The 19,410-nt window shown below is 36.5% G+C and overlaps 2 protein-coding genes across 7 annotated transcripts in view; both read left to right on the top strand.

Annotated features, from left to right (window-relative positions):
- snapc4 (small nuclear RNA activating complex, polypeptide 4) overlaps positions 1-16,378 on the top strand; it is a 29,679-nt gene extending 13,301 nt beyond the window's left edge. Inside the window, 17 exon segments of the mRNA NM_001258410.1 lie at positions 647-719; positions 823-987; positions 1,090-1,240; positions 2,350-2,456; positions 3,094-3,188; positions 3,316-3,410; positions 7,149-7,231; positions 7,313-7,783; positions 10,067-10,159; positions 10,254-10,386; positions 11,650-11,720; positions 11,803-11,868; positions 13,554-13,572; positions 13,685-13,711; positions 13,830-13,940; positions 13,977-15,910; positions 15,985-16,378. Of these exon segments, the coding sequence (NP_001245339.1) occupies positions 647-719; positions 823-987; positions 1,090-1,240; positions 2,350-2,456; positions 3,094-3,188; positions 3,316-3,410; positions 7,149-7,231; positions 7,313-7,783; positions 10,067-10,159; positions 10,254-10,386; positions 11,650-11,720; positions 11,803-11,868; positions 13,554-13,572; positions 13,685-13,711; positions 13,830-13,940; positions 13,977-15,910; positions 15,985-16,089 (3,799 nt within the window). The 3' untranslated portion in view covers positions 16,090-16,378.
- card9 (caspase recruitment domain family, member 9) overlaps positions 15,985-19,410 on the top strand; it is a 12,866-nt gene continuing 9,440 nt past the window's right edge. For 4 of the 6 annotated variants that reach the window (XM_087252951.1, XM_087252950.1, XM_087252949.1 and 1 more), the window contains exon 1: positions 18,193-19,410. This exon is cut by the window's right edge and continues 30 nt beyond it. In XM_087252951.1, the coding sequence (XP_087109077.1) occupies positions 19,176-19,410 (235 nt within the window). In that variant the 5' untranslated portion in view covers positions 18,193-19,175. 6 annotated transcript variants of the gene reach the window in all.

The raw sequence follows: 19,410 nt of genomic DNA, 5'->3' as shown, positions 1-19,410 counted from the left end.
TAATTGGGATGATAAAACAATAACACACATCTGGCCATGGAACAGCTTAGAAGCCAATTGTCCAATTACTTTTGGACCCTTAACAAGTGGGAGACACATTTGCAAACTTGTAATTCGCGTTCACCTCATTTGGTGTAAATGCCCTCAAATTAAAGCTGACAGTCTGCAGTTAAAGCACATCTTGTTTGTTTCATTTCAAATCAATTGTGTTGGTGTATAGGGCTAAATTGTTAGAACTGTGTTGATGTCCAAATATTTATGGACCTAACTATAACACTGTGTGTATATTCATTTATTCATTGTGTTATAAATGAGATTGTTTAGGGTTTTTATTGTAAGAAGTACATTATAAAATATAAAATTTATATATAATTATTGATTTGATTAAAGTATTTTTTTCGATGTATTTTTTTTAATATTATTAAATTAATAAGTTACCATTACAATTTTAATTTCATACAATTTGGTATAGTTGCTTCAGCCCACCACCCTCAGTCAAGTTTTTTGGCCTTTCAAACAAAAAAGTTTGGGCACCCCTGCTTTAGAGATTTTTTTTCAAACACAAATGAAAAAAACCTTGTGACTCCAGACTTTGAAACATTAGTGCACTATGTGTCCAATAAAATCAAACTTAATATCATCTTAGAACCCTGAAAGACGATCAACTGTTGGGTGATCTGCAAGACGATCATGACTGGGATAAAATATCAAATATCGATGTAAGTTATGTAGCATTTTTATTGATACCTAGCAGATGAAGTCCTGTACTTTCTGCAGTTTCTCATTTTAGAATCATAAAAAGTCTTGTTTGTGTTCATATAGTTTGAAGGTTTGCGTCAGGCCGATGATTTGAAGAGGTTCTGGCAGAACTTTTTGCACCCGTCCATTAACAAATCGGTGTGGAAGCAAGACGAGATTTATAAACTGCAAGCAGTCGCAGAAGAGTTCAAGATGTGCCATTGGGATAAAATCGCAGAGGCTCTTGGGGTAGGGATGGAGACATCAATGCACTTTTTAAAAAAACAATGCAAATATTGCACTTTTTATGCTTAACAACTCAATCTCATGATCTCTTTGTTTGCTTTCCAGACCAACAGAACAGCTTTCATGTGCTTCCAGACCTACCAGCGCTACATTTCAAAGACATTCAGAAGGACTCATTGGACAGAAGAGGAAGACGATCTCCTCAGAGAACTTGTTGAAAAAATGAGGATCGGGAACTTCATTCCTTACATACAGAGTGAGTGAACTGGATCTTGTACTGAATGTGGCATATTTTGTTTCTAAAGTGTGTGTTTATAGTTTATTTCTTGTTTCATTTTTGACCCTGGATCACAAAGCTAGTCATAAGTGTAAATTTTAAGAAACTCAAATTTATTAACCGTCTAAAAGCTTTAATTGATGTATGGCTTATGAATGGACAATATCTAGCCAATATACCACCTTTTTGAAAATCTGCAATCAGTGGTGTAACAGATCACAAATCTTACGGTTCGGTTCACATCATGGTTTTTTAGTCACGGATCAGATTTTTTCGGATCAGCTAAAAAGGGAAGGAGACAAATGTCATTTGCTTGCCATTTATGACAAATAAGCACTGCAAGACACTTTTGGTTTTAACAAAGAGAGCATAGAACCTGTAATTTTATTAAAAATAAAATGAAGAAAAAATCAGCTAATTAAAAAATAAATTGTAAATTATTCTGTATATACTGTGAAAAATTCACTGTTACTACTACTGTTGCTGATAACACTAAATGTAGAAATTATTATAATCATTATAAAAAACATATAATTGGTACAACTCATATTTATTTTTAGTCTCCTTTTCAATAAATGATTCAGTCATTCACTCAAAAACTTAGTTTCATTGCTTGATGGATGCTTTTTAAAGAATTATTTAATGGCCTGTTTTTGATGGCTGGTTGTCGCCACCTTTTGGTAAAATAATATAATTGCTGCCTACAACTTTCATTTTTGAGCGTCATTAAATGCATATGGCTGTGATTTTAATCTTTACCATAAATATCAGTGGTTATGTCTAAACTATAAACTGTTATCCAAGTATATTTGTGTTATTTGACTGTTTGTAACTTTATAACTAACTCAAAACACTAAAGACTGAATCTCTTCCTTGATTTTTGCATTTTTCAAACATATAAATGCAGCGATTCGAAGGATTAATAAACATATGCAAATCACCATTATTTATAGTTTGTTGAGTGGGGGTTGAGATCCCAATCTTTTTATGATTAATCTTGCAGCTTAATTTGCCAATAGCTTTACTTAAATTCGATAACAAGTGTGTATCATTGTGGCTATATATATTTGTGTTTATGTTCTCCGTAGTGTCACATTTTATGGTGGGTCGTGATGGATCTCAGTTGGCATATCGCTGGACATCTGTCCTGGATCCCTCATTAAAGAAAGGCCCTTGGTCCAAAGAGGAGGACCAGGTATGGAGCAGAATTAATTTTGGATATTATATTAATTTTGGTTTCTATATTATAATAAATAAGAAACTCATTATGAATAAATTGCTTTTGCATTATATTTTCAGTGACCACTAGGGCCAGACAGAATATGTGGACATGTTTGCAGATAATTTTGTAAAAAAAAAAAACAAATCTGTGGATTTTTGCTGTAACTATTTTAGGAGTATCATAACTAAAAACTTAATATATGAAATTAAAAAGAATTGCTTTTTTTAACTTTTATTTAATGTTTACAAGGCAAATCCATCTAGGTCCATTTATTTGGTAAACAAAGCAAGTCTGTCATATAATATAACTACTAAAAGACAAAAATATTACTTTACAAACTTTATTGTAAATAAATCAAATGAACTCTTTTATATTAGTCAATATTATTTACGAAATTAATAAAAAATGAATAAATATCAATTTACGCACATTTACACAAGTAAATAAATAGACTCAATGATGGGCTGAAAATCTGCGGAAATTTGCAGATTCTGTGTGGACCTAGTGATGACCCAACGTTTCAGTTTTGATATCTGCTGCAGTTACAGAAAAAACGTCTGGAATCACACATCCACATATTTACTAATTTGACTGTTGGCTCTAATTTCAGTTGTTGCGGAACGCTGTGGCAAAGTATGGGACCAGAGAATGGGGGAGGATTAGAACGGAAGTGCCAGGCAGGACCGACAGTGCTTGTCGAGACAGGTGAAACAAATTTCAGACAGAAGTCAAACTCATGTTCCAGACCCTAAAATCATCACAACCCCTTAGTCGATCTTGCTGGTTGATTTTGGTTATTCAAGCATGTATTCATTTAAGATTTGTATCTTAGGTATTTGGATTGCCTTCGGGAGACTGTGAAAAAGGGAACATGGAGCTATGCAGAGATGGAATTATTAAAAGAAAAAGTTGCAAAATATGGTGTCGGTAAGTCAAGTCATAATAAATACAGTATCCACTTGTTAGGTTGTGACGTATGAAATACTGCTTTCGAAGTCACTACTCATTTGAATAAGAAAATATTTATTTATGACCATTTTTTACTCCTATCACACATTAAAGAGAATTTTATATAAAATCATGGTGTTAACAACAGTCTCTGGACTTGCTGCATCACAGGCACCAATATATTAACAATATATAAAAAATAAATCACTTTCTGGCCATCAGTATGGATACATATATTATGATCATGATTTCGAAAGTGTTACATCGCTTTATAAACTTTTAATAATACCATTTGATGAGCTTCCCTATACAGTTTGATAGAGCGCTTGGGCCCAGAAGCTGCTTCACGTGACGTCACACCTAAGCCTGGTTTTTACTTCTGCGTCAAGTGATCAGCGTGACCCACGGCGCATGCAACAGCTGTGCATTCAGACTTCTGCACGCTGTTTCTGTTGCTCTGCAATAACATTTCCTAAAAAGCTAGTTGACAGTGAGGTGTTTATGTTCCTCTGTGTCGAGTTTCTTCTATGATGTTTTGTTTTTTCTGAACGCTTCCTTAATGTACAAGTGGTTCAAACTCGCTCATTTTGAGGAAGGAACCGGCGGACGTGCAACCACTTAAACCATAAGGTAAACGCAAAACAAAACTTTTCATCCGGAGCTCCTTCAAAGGACTCCACACTTGTAAACACTCGCTCTATGTGGTAAACACAAAACAAAACTATCCATCCGGAGCTCCTTCATGGGACTCCACACTTGTAAACACGCGCTGCACGTGGGTCCCCACCACACTCCAACCAATCACAGAGCTTGCGCTATGCATAGTTGCGACGTTTAGTTATATTTTTTGATAGGTGCACGTCAGTGACGCCGATGGCCACGGTGAGGGCTAAGCATCCATTCTTTGACCGTGCTGTAGCATACGCGTGCGCTTGACGCAGAAGTATAAATCAGCCTTTAACAAGTGGATATAACTAATGTTCAAATCTTTGAGGTCAATAAATTTATTTAAATAAGTATTAAAAGGGGCGAGGCAGTGGCGCAGTAGATAGTGCTGTCGCTACACAGCAAGAAGGTCGCTGGGTTGAACCTCGGCTCAGTTGGCGTTTCTGTGTGGAGTTTGCATGTTCTCCCTGCCTTTGCGTGGGTTTACTCCGGGTGCTCTGGTTTCCCCCATAGTCCAAAGACATGCGGTACAGGTGAATTGGGTAGGCTAAAATTGTCCTTAGTGTATGAGTGTGTTTGAATATGTGTGTGGATGTTTCCCAGAGATGGGTTGCAGCTGGAAGGGCACCCGCTGTGTAAAAACTTGCTGGATAAGTTGGCGGTTCATTCCGCTGTGGCGACCCCGGATTAATAAAGGGACTAAGCCGACAAGAAAATGAATGAATGAATAAAAAATATTAAAAGGGTTACTTTACATTGACGAAACATCTAAAAACTTTTATGCTGTAAAATATTTTGACAAAAAATGTATTGCAGTTTAAACAAAAACACCAAGCCACACAACTGTTTTCAACAACAACAACAACAGAAATTTTTTCTTGGATATGGTAAAGTCGTGATAACATGACACTTCAGTTCCCATTCTTACAATATTCTAAAAATGTAAAACATTTAAAGTCTAAATTTAGCATTGACTGCTTTTACATGGACATCAGTAATCAAATGATTTGCCTTAATCTGAATAAGACAACTGTTTACATGAGCTGCTTTTTGAATTGTCTTTTCATGATCCCACTTTACATGTTATAGCACATAATTTTATTATGTCATTGTGTCACGACGCTATCTACATTTCCTCCACAGTTTAAGGCAGTTTTAGGTGTTTCATTTTTTTTATTTTTCAACATTAACTGCAGTTTGGCTCTGTCATTTCATTCATGCCCCCATGGTAAACTTAGGTACTGAATCTATGTATTAGGTAAGTTCTAGGGGGAGAGGGTTGTTTTAATGGAATTTGATACCGCACGCCGAATAAAAAAAAAAAACAACAACTCTGAAATTTAAATTGTGTGTTACTGTGGTACTTTGATGATTTGGTAGATGCAGAGAATAGTGTCAAACAGCCATGGGTGTATGGAATATCCTGTCGTAAAATGCGGCGAAAATCCTACAGGACGGTAATAGTTTGATTGTTGTTTACATGTCAGTACTGCACTTCAATAATGCCACTAAAATCGGCATGCTCCAAATGACCTGATTCAATTGCTGTTTAGTTCTATTATGACTTTAGTCGGATTAAGGTCATCAAAAATGTCTGTTTACATGGTAGACTCTTAATCAGATTATTGTCCTAATCGTTTTAAAATTATTGGAGTATTGGTGTCCATGTAACATACTCAATAAAACATTTAAATACAATTTTCTCCTGCTTATTAAAAAGTTATGTTCATCATATTCTTTATGTAGGAGCAAGCATCAAATTGGCAGACAGAGACACTTTATTATCTACTTTAATTATGTAGTTGTGTTGTGTTAATGTTTTCATTTGCACAGAACATGTAAATGTTTCAGTTAATCCATTAATGGAATCTAATGTTCAGATAATAATTAAAATGAATAATTAACTTACCAATCTATAGTTTAAGCTACAGTATATAACACACACATTATTATAAAAAAATGTAATGTATATTATTTTATATTATATTATATTATATTATATTATATTATATTATATTATATTATATTATATTATATTATATTATATTATATTATATGTATGCAGTATTTAGCCCAATCAGGTTTTAAATTATATGGATAACATTTTGAGACAAATTGTAGACTGTGTATACATTTTACATAGTTATTCAGCTTTCAGATTCACTTTGGGCTAGGTAATGTTTCAAGGTAATTCATACAATAAATTGCAATACCAGATTATAGTAGAGAAGCAGATGTTTAAAATATTGCTTATCTAGCCTAAAAAACACTTGCATTTTAAAAAGACTCAAAACCTCTGATGTAACAATTAATTTACACCTATTTCCAAAAATATATATCCTGTGTGACTGAAACGCAGCAAAATCTCCGATCCTAATGACTCTAGTGCAGGGGTCACCAACCTTTTGGAAACTGAGAGCTACTTCTTGGGTACCGATTAGTGTGAAGGACTACCATTTATTAAATAACACATTTTTCTTAATTTATTTTTAATTATATGTTATGATTAATAATTATTAATAATATTCATCTATGTGAAGACATTGATCATGTTAATGATTTCTCACAGTAGTTGTCAACAATTATTTAACAAGTTAGATAAATATCAATATGCAACATTTCATTTGTCTGAAATTGTTTTTAAAGTTTTTAATATATAACTTAAAGTGATTTTCAAATTTACATCAATGCAAGTGTGATTTAAAAAGAATACCTACAAAAATATTAGATGCAGCTTACTCATATGTGGTGCTATGGTGAGCTATTATTAGAAGAGACCTGCGGGCAACTCATGTGAACCTGGCGGGCTACCTGGTGCCCACGGGCACCATGTTGGTGACCCCTGCTCTAGTGCATAGGTCTCAAACTGGATTCCTGGAGGGCCACAGCTCTGCACAGTTTTGTTCCAACCCCAATCAAACACAGCTGATCCAACTAATTAAGGTGATCAAGACTACTAGAGACTATTAAGCAGGCTGTGGCCCTGCAGGAATTGAGTTTGAGATCATTGTTTTAGATTGTCTTTGTCCATTTTGTGTCATCCTTTTCCAGGCAAATGGGCCAAGATTGCCTCTGAGATCCCAAATCGAGTTGACGCTCAATGCCTTCACAAGTGGAAATTAATGACACGATCTGTAAGTACATTCTTTAGTACAATTTTAAGAAAATAACATATAATAATTTAATCTTACACACTCTGTCTTTTATACATTCAGAAAAAACCCCTAAAAAGACCACTATCAAGCATAACAACAAGCTATCCAAGAAATAAACGACAAAAATTGCTGAAAACAGTTAAAGAAGAGATGTTTTTCAACTCCAGCTCTGATGACGAAAGCCAGATAAACTATATGAACAGTGACGAATCAGACGATCTCGCAGAAGATGAAAATCTGGAAATACCACAGAAGGAATACGTGCAAACAGAAATGAAGGAATGGATTCCTAGAAATGCGATGGTATGGACGATTACTCCAGGAAGTTTTAGAACATTATGGGTCCGTCTTCCCACCAATGAAGAGGAGCTACGGGAGTCCACTAAAGAGTCCGGCTTAGGCTCCGATTCTTCAGAGAACAGCGCATGTCCAAATGATGAGCCCATACTGGAGCGCAACACCATTCTGGACCGCTTTGGAGACGTGGAAAGGACTTATGTTGGCATGAATACCGTTGTCTTGCACAGACGGGTAAGATGGTTTCTAAATTCAAATTAATAGTTTTTTTTTAGTCAATCCACTTAAGTTTGTATTGACTATTGACTGTACCACTTGACTTGTATTGAACCCAGCATTTCTTTACAGTGTAATTCGAAAGTCCCTTTAAGACAAGTAATTTCACTCGACGGCCATCTTTGAAATGCCTCTTGGGCAGTATGCTTAGGCATTCTGTCTAAATGGGGTAACATCAAATTCTCTAAAACTACTTATAAAACATATGATTGAATTTCATTTTGGAATTCGCCAATAAATCAACAATTGACTCATAAGTTTAGTTTCTAAATGTTCGAATCACACAAAAGTTGTATAAAATCACGACTGGTCCAAGCTCCTCCCACGGAATATTGTCAGTTTATAGTGATCGATGATTGGCTCTTGTGCAAGAAGGTGGGCTATATTTGCCACATTGACCGTTACACTTTTTTACCATTCAAAACAAGTGACATGTCTTGTGTATTCTATAGTATTTGGTAATACACCCGTAAAATAAGAAACATTAAAGATTAATTAATTGCTTCTCAGACACTTGATTTGTTTGTTGAACACACAATAAAGGGATGGTTCACCCAAAAATGTAATTGTTGCCTTTACACGTTCTACACTTCTTCCAAACCTCTTTGAGTTTCTTTCTTCTGTTGTACAAAAAGGAAGATATACTGAAGAATGTTGAGAATAAAAACAGCCATTGACCTCTTTAGTATGTCTTGTTCCTTAAATTCAACACCCCCCCCCCCCCCCCACACACACACACACACATTCTTCAGAATATCTTGTTTTGTGTTCAGCAGAAGACAGGTGGTTAAAAAACATTTCAAATTTCACATTAAGACTGAGCTAATCAGCAATTGATCTGTCGAGTCCTCAATCTAGTTTCAAGTTGTTTGTTTGTTTAAAAAATCAAAAAGATTATTTAATCATATGGATATATGGATCATATGGATGAAGTTTAAAACATTGACCAGCTCTTTATTACCACATTTAATATTGCGGATAATTACCTTAAAAACAGAAATGTGTACATTTACACTCACCAACCACTTCATTTGAATTTAAACGTACTACTCGGCCATTAGAAAAGTACTTTCTATACAATGTGAATGGAATTCGGACGTAGTACATCCACCATTTTGTCATGATCACATGATCTACCTGCGTCAGTTGTGTCGCTTCACTCCCATTCATGATTCATCTCTTTCAGGCAGACTCGGGTACAGTTCACGGGTGCGCACTGAGTTCAGAACACACGTTCACACTAGCTAAACGTACCGTACTATGACGTCAAATGAACCCGGGTGCGGATCAAAAGTGCTAGTGTGAAAGCACCCCAAGTCTTTTGAATGCAAAGTGTGATTATACAAATGTTGATTTGATTTAGCTAATATAAGTGAATTTATGCATTTTTGAAAGCATCCTTGTGTTACAGCATTTTTACACATGTACCTAAAACTTTGATCAGTACTTTGTAGGTAGGGTTTCTGAAGCATTTTGAGATTCTGGATTTAGTTTGTCTTAGTTTGTTCTGTTTCTTCATCCACTCAAGCGATGTTGGCAACCAGGTGGCGCTGTTAAGCAATGCGTCAAAGTTGAGAATCCTTCAACTTTATGCAAATGAAGAGCGACCTTCTTGAGCGACAGCCAATTGGAGCACCAGTAGAGCTCACGTGATCCTCTCTCACCTCGTACAGAGGCCGGTTGTATTAGTGCTGTATATACTTACACAGACCTGCGTTCGCAGCAGGTCGCCACCGAGAGTGACAGGCAGCTACAAAGTCGCTGCTAGTGTGAATGAGGCATTATGTTATCAAGTCACATGTAAAAAGATGAACAATTCAAAACCTTAGGATTCAAGATTAACTAATCAGTTCTCTTTTCAGCTCAGATGCATACACTCAAAAAATGACTTTTGTTGCTTGTTTAAATTACTTATTTAAATGTACTTCTAATGCGATTTTTTGACAACTTAATTGTTTTATGTTCGGTCCACTTAAATTTGTAAAATGTATTAAATTAACTTAATTCATTTGTGTTGTGTGGAATCCTGCATTTTTACAGTGAGTTTATGCTGTTTTACATGATGATTTTATAACTAAAATCCCGATTAAGGACTTGGAAGATGAAGTAATCTACTCTTCATTCCTGTTGAAGTGAATAATTTGTTTAAAAATGACCTAACACTACAGCTCTTTGCATGTTTAGATGTTTAGCTTCTGAAGTTCTTCTGTTTAAAAACTGAATGATATTTCATCTTTGCAGACTGACGATGAGAAGGCCATGTTCAAAGTGTGCATGAGTGATGTTAAACAATTCATTCAAATGAAAGCAACAGAATTCGCTGTGAAGAAAAAGGTATGATCAACGCAGATGAATATTACATATATAGTCAATAATGTATGACATAAAATGTGTATTTTTATGCTTTTGCTATTTCTATTTACCATAGAAGAAAATAAAAAATAAAAAAAGGACGTTACGGGATGTGTTCAGCCTTAATACTGACCTCCAAAAAGCTGTCATCCCATGGATTGGTAATGTGATCATATCTATTCCAGCGAATGAAGCCATCTTTTGTGAAGGTACAGACTTTTGTTTCTGCATCGTAGAACGAAAAAAATAACTATACACTACCTGACACATGTCTTGCAGCCTATGCAAGTTTAAGAACAACCAATTATGACTTGACTTCTAGTTGATCGTTTGGTATCAGAAGTGGCTTATATGAAAGGCGAAGGCCTCTAGATGACCATTATTTTACCAAAACAAAAAATTATCATGCCTTGACTTTTAATGATTTTATTAGGACAGTAAGGTCTGACTTTGCTGAGACAAAAGTCTTGTCACTTAACAGAAATAATGTACAGTATAGAATATAAAGTCATGATGCAGTGAAAAAGAATAAATATTGTGTATGACTCTCATGAGCTGGGAGGACTGCATCCAAACATCTCTGCAATGACTCAAACAACTTAATATTAAAGTCATCTGGAATGGCAAAGAAAGCGTTCTTGCAGGACTCACAGAGTTCTTCAAGATTCTTTGGATTCATCTTTAATGCCTCCTCCATCTTACCCTAGACATGCTCAATAATGTTCATGTCTAGTGACTGGGCTGGCCAATCCTGCAGCACCTTGACCTTCTTTGCTTTCAGGAAATTTGATGTGGAGGCTGTTGGATTAGAAGGAGCGCTATCCTGCTGAAGAATTTGCCCTCTCCTGTGGTTTGTAATATAATAGGCAACACAATGTCTTGATACCTCAGGCTGTAGATGTTGTCATCCACTCTGCAGATCTCTCGCATGCCCCCATACTGAATGAACCCCAAACCATTATTTTTCCCTCACCAAACTTGACTGATATCTGTTAGAATCGTGGGCCCATGCGCATTCCAATAGGTCTTCTGCAGTATTTGTGATGAATGGGATGCAGCTCAACAGATGATTCATCAGAAAAATCAACCTTCAGCCACTTTTCCAAATGATCAACTAGAAGTCAACTTAAAATTTGTTGTTCTTACAATTGAGATCCATGACAAGACTTTTGAATGTAGTGTACTGTAATCAAAGGTAAAACTTGCCTATTATATGAAAACAATAGTGTAGGGAAAACTATTAGTGTTTGAGGCTGTTTTATCAAACTCATGTGAAGGTAATTTCTGAATATCTTGCTTAATATCTTATTTCCCTCTTATACAGTATGTCACTATATGGAATAAAAAAAAATTGCAACCTTAATAAAAGAAAAATGTTTGTTCAGCATCCATGTAGGCCTAGTTATGACAGATTAGTTCAAGACATATGCTCATTTTGTTGTGTGTAATTAATCAATAATCACTTTTTACAGGGGATATTGTTGGAATCAAAGCAGCAAGCATCAGGCTCCAGAAGACATCAGTGTTTACATTTTTTATCAAAGTAAGCCTGATAGCATTGATTTTGTTTCTTTCATCGTGCCTTTTGACAGTTTCACATGGTTGTCTTTTCTGTCTGAATACAGGCTTTTCACGTTGATGTCAATGGTTGCAGGACTGTCATTGAAATTCACAAAAAGCTAGATATTAAGGTATGTCAACCAAGCATCTAATGTTTAATAGTTTATATCTCATACTTTGTTGCTGAGGTGGGTGCACAATATTCAAATAAGAAAACTGACAATGCAGCATTTTGTTTTTTATGTGATATACTATATACAGGGCTGGATTAAGAACATATTGGGCCCAACGGCTATAGCAAACCGTTGGAAAAAAAAGGACTCCATTTATTTTATTTCCTCCAAAAATAGTTTTTTTTTCCTTATTATTATTATTATCATTATTAATTTGCTAATTAATATTATCTAATTTTTCACTATTAGATTTATATTTCATTGTTATAAACGTTTTCTATTTTACTAACTTAAGTAGGCACTTTACAAGCATACAAAGTTAATCGCATAACAAACTTCACATTTTAAACAGGCTACACAAAAAACACATTTGCATTACTTTCTGAACGAGTGCTTTACAATAAATAATTTAAATAGGGCTATCTTTAAAAATTTTACTTAACTTTAGCTGAGAGAAATCCCTAAAATTGATTTAAAAGTCAAGCTTCTAATTTTCCACTTGGTCTTGTCAATCAATCAAGTCAATCAATTACAGAAGGTTAGCATGTTTTTTTTTGTGCCTGACACATATTGTCTGATGAAAGCCAGCTCCAATATTTCATTGCTCTGGATTATTACTGTTAACTTTAAATAGGGGGAAATTCATTAATTTAAAAGTTTGCTTTTTAATTGGTTGAGTTAAACTTAAACCATGTATTTTCTTGAAATAATTTGTCCCCAATGATAGACTTTTGATAACTACTATGTAGGCTATTTGATATGTTCACACACTTTCTCGGTTATATTATTTAAGGGAAGGATTGCGCGGACGCGTGGCCGAGACAAAATTGTCCATTCTGCATGATTCCAACAAACTCAGCTTTTCTTACTGCATGTTATTAACGTTTACTGTTTGAACTGTATTTTTTTGTTCAACAATGCGTTTGGTTAGCCTACTTTTGATTGGATCATTTTCACTGCAGAGCCGAAACAAAACTGTTCAGCGAAATAAGAGCCTTTCCTGGGTACAAAATGGGACATCTGGTCACTCTTACTGAGGACTAGACAGGGCTATTCAAAACTGTTTTGAGCTACAGCTACTCCGAGCCATAGTTTAGCGGCGTCACTGTTCTTGACCAGCAGCGAGTCGAAAGGAATTTTTCACATTACCACCATACGAAAGCAAAACGCAAAGAGGCATTTCCCGCATCATGATGCAAAATAATTTATCAGCCAATCAAGGACCCCCTCCTTTCACAGGCCCTGGGGCTTCAGCCCCACCTAGCCCTTATTTTAAATCAGGCCCTGACTGTATGTATAACACAATTTAATCAAATGACTTGAATAGCTTTGTTTGAAAATAATACAGTTTTAGAATGATTAGGAATGATTAGGGGATTTTTAGTAAAGGACTTCTGCTTAAAATATAATAAAAATACAAGAATAGATAAAAATGTTGCAGCTTTAGATTCTGATATATATATATATATATATATATATATATATATATATATATATATATATATATATATATATATATATATCGTGTGTGTGTGTGTGTGTGTGTGTGTGTGTATAAACTTGCAGTATTTAAAAAAATGCTTATCTTGAAGATTTGTGTTCTCCTGTTGTTGTCAATTATTCTCTCTTTTTTGTCTTTTCAGATGCCACTTGCGATAAACGGTAAGTTTTTTTAACATCTTGAAATAAATAAAATGGCAAATAATACAGATGTGCAAAGTTACCCTTTTTATTTGTCCTAACATGTCAATATTTGTGTCTTATTGTGATTTAGGTAATCCTAAACCTACTCCAATAAGCAGTAAGTGTTCTTTTTAACATCTTGAAATAAATAAAACAGCCAATAATACAGATGTAGAAAGTAAAGCACTAGTTCTTTTTGTCCTAACATGTCAATAATTTTGCCCTTTGTGATTTAGCTTCTCCAAAAACAGTGGCAGTTCTGCTTCAGCAGTCAAAAGCAGCATCTGAGCACAAGAAACCTGCAGAACCTTCTCAACAACCATCACTACCACCTTCTCAAAAACCTTCTCTACCACCTGCTCAACAACCTACTCAACCACCTGCTCTACCACCTTCTGTACCACGTTCTCAAAAACCAACTCTACCACCTCCTTCTCAACCGTCTCAACCACCTCCTCAACCACCTTCTCTACCACCTTCTCAACCACCTGCTCAACAACCTCCTCAACAACCTTCTCTACCACCTCCTCAACCACCTTCTCTACCAACTTCTCAACAACAATCTCTACCACCTTCTCAACAACCTTCTCAACAACCTTCTCTACCACCTTTTCAAAATCCTTCTCTACCACCTTCTAAACAGCCTCCTCAACCTTTGCCAGTCAGGCAAATAACAACTCCAACTTTGATTTATCCCAATAATCTTGTTATCACAAACCCAAACATGGAGGGGCAAGTGCAACATTTAGTGTTTAAAGGACTGCTACTACCACAGCAACCATCAAAAGCTGTATCACACATTCCTCTACCGGTAATGCAACCGAAAACACCAGCACAACCTATTGTAGTCTCCAAATCGCCAAGTGTGCAGGACTCAAACAGTGTCAAGACTTCAAAACGTATCTGTAAGCCTACCAAGAAAGCTCAGGCCCTAATGGAACAATCTAAAGCAAAAAGTAGGAAAAAAGAGCCTCGGAAACAAAACCAAGGCAATAAAAATGTTGTTTTCCCAACTGTTACATTGCAGACACCGCCAGTAATCAAGATTCTGAGCCCCGCCAGGTTGGTACAAGTAACTGGTCTTTCTCCTAATTTCTCAAGCAACCAGACAATAAACATGCCAGACAAGTCCCTCACAATCAAAAGTCCTCAACCATGCAGCTCAGGCAACCTACACCAGTCTGCCCCTGTGGTTGTTCATTCCTCTACAAATCCTACCTTTGTACATTCTTCAGTCTCAAATGTATCCAGAGATAACCTTAATGTTTCCTCCACTATAAACATTAGCCCCAGAGTCTCTAGAGATGCCCTAAACCCTACTTCTTTTCTGAATTCAACTACTTTTCCATTACCACAGAATCTAAGTGTGCAACAGAGCGTTCAGATTGTACCCCAAATACCCATCAATGTGGTCCACAAAGCTACATGCACTAAAGCAGCAAAGACCTCATCAGATTCCTCCTCTGATGAAAGCGTTGTAAAGCAACATCAGTCATCTCCGTCCACCGGTCGCAGTATACCTCCTGCAGTTTTCAACATTCAATCAAATCCCTCGACTCCGCCAACTTTGTCCAGTGGACCAGTCATATTTAATCCCAATAATAAAGTTGTAGCACCAAAGCTTTGCGGTTTAAATGTGAGCTCCAGTCAACTGCCAACTGTCAGCACTCAGAAAACAAAGTACAGACCTATCAGACCTCTGGGTCCATTACCTGTTGTAGCTCCTCCATCTCGGAAAGTAACTTCAATGTCTCGGATTAGAGCTCAATCAGAAGGTGAACCACTGATCTCTCTTCGTGATCTTCCTGCTGCTGGTGTGAACTTTGATTCTCACTTGATTTTCCCAGAGAAGTCATCTGAAGTAGATGACTGGATGGATGGGAAAGGTGGAATCCCGCTTCCTCATCTAGATACATCCTTACCTTACCTTCCACCATCTGCTGCCACCATCAAAACAATGACTGACTTGCTCCGAGCCAAACAACCACTGCTTTTAGCTGCTAAGAAAGTCCTGCCAGCTCAGTATCAGGATGAGTGCAATGAAGAAGTTGAAGTGGAAGCCATTCGCAAAGTGGTTGCTGAAAGGTTTGCCTCAAATCCGGCATACCTACTTTGTAAGGCTCGTTTTTTGTCGTGCTTTACCTTACCAGCCCTTTTGGCCACCATAAACCCCTGTGAGGAACGTCAGTTATTGAGTGAGGACGATGAAGAGGATGACCATTTGGCCACCATAAACCCCTCTGAAGAACATCAGTCATCCACTGAGGATGATGAAGAGGATCTTCAGACAAATGAAAGAAGTCAGCCACCAACTGCAGTAAGTTGCACTTCACATTCAAGCATAATTTTGCTTTTTTTAGATTTGTGCTTATATATTTTCATTGTTTTCAGAGGACTGAACTTAACATGAATGAAAACGAAGCGTCAGCAAAACAGTTCTCAGGAATTGGTCCAAAAAGGCAACGGAATCAGCGAATTAAAAGATTAATTAAATAAGGTAATACTACATACTACACTTTCTGTTGTTCAGTATTTCTTCCAGAGAATGCAGAACTAATAGCTTCAAAGTCTATATAGTTTAAGCGTTTGTTAAACAGAACTGCACTCTGTGGAGTTTAAGGGATCAGCCAGCTATTGTTTGTTCATTGAACTAATTGTTTTATGTTTTGTTAATCACCCAATTTGCCTCTAATTTTCTTGCAGTGAAAAAAAGAATTTTGCACTGAACTTCTGTTAAATTATTCTTATACTATTGTGATTGTTTTTGAATAAATTGTTCTCTAGAGTCATAAGTTGGTCGTCTTTGTTTTTAAGCTTTTGTATTAGGGATTTTTTTTGCTATTACATTGCATGATCAAACTCTGTAATGTATGTATTTATTTAGCACATTTATCGTGCATGGCCATACACTCAAATCGCTTCCCAATCATGAGGGGTCTCTCCACATCACCACCAGTGTTCAGCATCCACTTGGATGATGTGACGGCAGCCACAGGACAACAGAGCCAGTGCTCCCACCAGCTGTTAGTGGAGTGGACAGACAGTGATAGAGCCAATATGTTAGATGGGGATGATTGGGAGGCAATGATGGCTAAGGGCCGATTGAGGGAATTTGTCCAGGACACCAGGGTTACACCCCTACTTTTTATGAGAAGTGCAATGGGATTTTTAATAACCACAGAGAATCAGGACTTTGGTTTAAAGTCTGATCTGAAAGATGACTCTCACTAGCTATGTTTCCATCCAAATATGCAAATGAACTTTATGCACAAAACTAGATTATTGTATTAAAGACATGCGAATAAAGCAGCATTTCCATCCAACGACTCAAAGCTAAAACAAAATCATCACTTCCTGATTATCTGGCACCAAATATCAACAGTAAAAACAGAGTTTGCTGCGATAAGCGAAGCTGCTTCAATCTTTTCTTCATTTAATAAACAACTTGCCCCTCAGAGGACAATCCTGACACGCAGTAAACATGCGGTGGCATTTGAGGGCATGAAATGCAGAGCACGGACGCTACTGATTTTGGAGGTAATTAGTAATATAATAACACAAATACTAAGATGGTTAAGGCGTTTTAGAAAGACCAAACCAACATTTCAGATGTTTTACAGTGTGCTCAGCCTGCTGGTTTATCTATTCATGCACATTTTTATCAACACATGATATCTCATAACAAAGTCACATGACCTTTTTTAATGCGCACACTGGACTTTGTGTGATAAAAGTGTTTTCATCATAGTTCATGTGCATCTTTTCTTAACGAATGAAAAGTCTATCCCACTCCGTTATGCGCATATGTTTTATGCGCATTTTCAAAATGCACATCTTGCAGTTTCCATCAACCGATTTTTCTGCACATTCAAATTGCGCATAAAAATGGGTGGATGGAAACATAGCTGCTGACAGTATAGACTAACTACCGGTTTATAAACATTTAGGATGCTTGCGCAGCGAGGTTGCAGAAAAAAAAATGGAATCGCTGGCATTTTCAGTAAGGTAATGACATCCGATACGGTACAGCGTTTGTTGTTGTTTTAGAGATAAGTTATATTGATTACATATTATATATATATATATATATATATATATATATATATATATATATATTATTTACATAATGCTTTCAGCGTATTATGACAGCTTGTCACCCAGTGATAAGCACAGTTATTCTGCAAAATTAAAATTAAAGTAAATGACGTTCGTCTGACAGGTCCATTTGTTATAGCGCCCTTCCAATGGATATTGGATAAGACAAAATGGCCAAGCGTCCAGCTCGAAATTTACAACTATCTCATTGAAACTCCAAGTGTTTAAACAAGAGAGACGTTAAAGGCCTACAAGTCTTTGTATGCCAACAATTTTGTTCTGTGTGGTCATGTGCAAGAAATAATGTTTTACGATTACCAGATTTAATTCTATGTAGTGCTAAAAACCGAGGTTCTGCCTAGCCAAAGACAAGGAGAGAAGACGGAACTGTACAAGGCCTGGGTAATCATCAACAAGCCAAAAAACTGCTTTCTGACTGTGAACTTCACCTGTATGGCAGGGTATGTAAATGTACATTTTTACATTTCATTCTAAGCATTCAGTGTCCGCAGTTTAATTGACCATATTTAACTGTTTTTGCTCAAGTCATTGCTGTAATCAAAAACGAGGAATGTGTATGATTCAGTATAGTGAAAACTTACCTGATATAAATTGAGAACTGCAGGGTCGAGCATTTTTAATTTGGTCCTCACTCTAATTAGCTCTCTCTTCTGATGGCTATTGGCCAAAGACTGTGGTTGGCATTAAAAGCAGTGTGGTGTACGGTAAAATTTAAGTTCTATTTTTGAACTTTAGATTTTGGCATTTTACCGCCACAACACAACATGTTTGCTTTTGCAACCGGTCTTTTTTTGCAACCAGTTTGCATGTTTGAACCTGTGTAACGTCACGTGATACGTAGGTTGGTAATTCCCCTATAGTGTCCCCTTCACTGTACTGGGGCATTAGAACTCACATAGAACACAGGTTGAGTGCCCCTTGCCGGCCTCACTAACACCACTTCCAACAGCAGCCTAGTTTTCTCATGTGATCTCCCATCCAGGCACTAAGGCTCAGCCCTGCTTAGCTTCAGTGAGTAACCTGTCTTGGGCTGCCGGGTGATATTGCTGTGGCAAACTCTGCAGCTCATAAAAGAGTTAGTAAATAGTATTTAAGACTTTTTTTGAAAGCTAAATATAAATATTTTGCTAAATTCGATGTCATTTGATGAGTTTTAGGGATTTTTAGGTTTTCCCTTCAAAACTTTTTACACAAAGATAACAACTTGGAAAAATGTGTTAATCACATGAGATAACAAGCACTATCATAACAGCAGCCTAATAAAAGCGAATGTATTATAGATGGAGCTGGATGTTACACAAAAGCCACTAAGTTCCCTCCAAAAGACCAATATTGCATCACCCATACACCACAGTAAATGTATTATATTGTGAAATACAGGGAAATTTAAACAACTGCTCTGGTGGAAAAAGGGAACTTGTGTCACGCAGCGTTTTGTGAACATTTCCTTTTTACAGATAAGCTGAATGTGTAATGTCCACTTAACCTTAAAAACTTGCTATCAAACAGCTCTTAACAAGCCAACAGCCATGTCTGATGGTCCAGGGGTTTTTGAGGTGGAGGAAGATGATGAGTGTTGGGCTCGGCTGGAGGACTACCGAATGCTTCTCATCAAGACCATTGAGCCCTCAAGGATAACACCTTATCTGAGACAGTGCAAGGTGCTGAGCAGCGAGGATGAGGAGCAGATCTACAATGATC

The sequence above is a fragment of the Danio rerio genome, chromosome 5 (genome assembly GCF_052040795.2).
Source record: "Danio rerio strain M-AB ecotype USA chromosome 5, GRCz13ab, whole genome shotgun sequence".
Classification (NCBI taxonomy): Eukaryota; Metazoa; Chordata; class Actinopteri; order Cypriniformes; family Danionidae; genus Danio; species Danio rerio.
The sequence above is the reverse complement of the archived record's forward strand: the minus strand, read 5'-3'. Positions and strand labels throughout refer to the sequence as shown.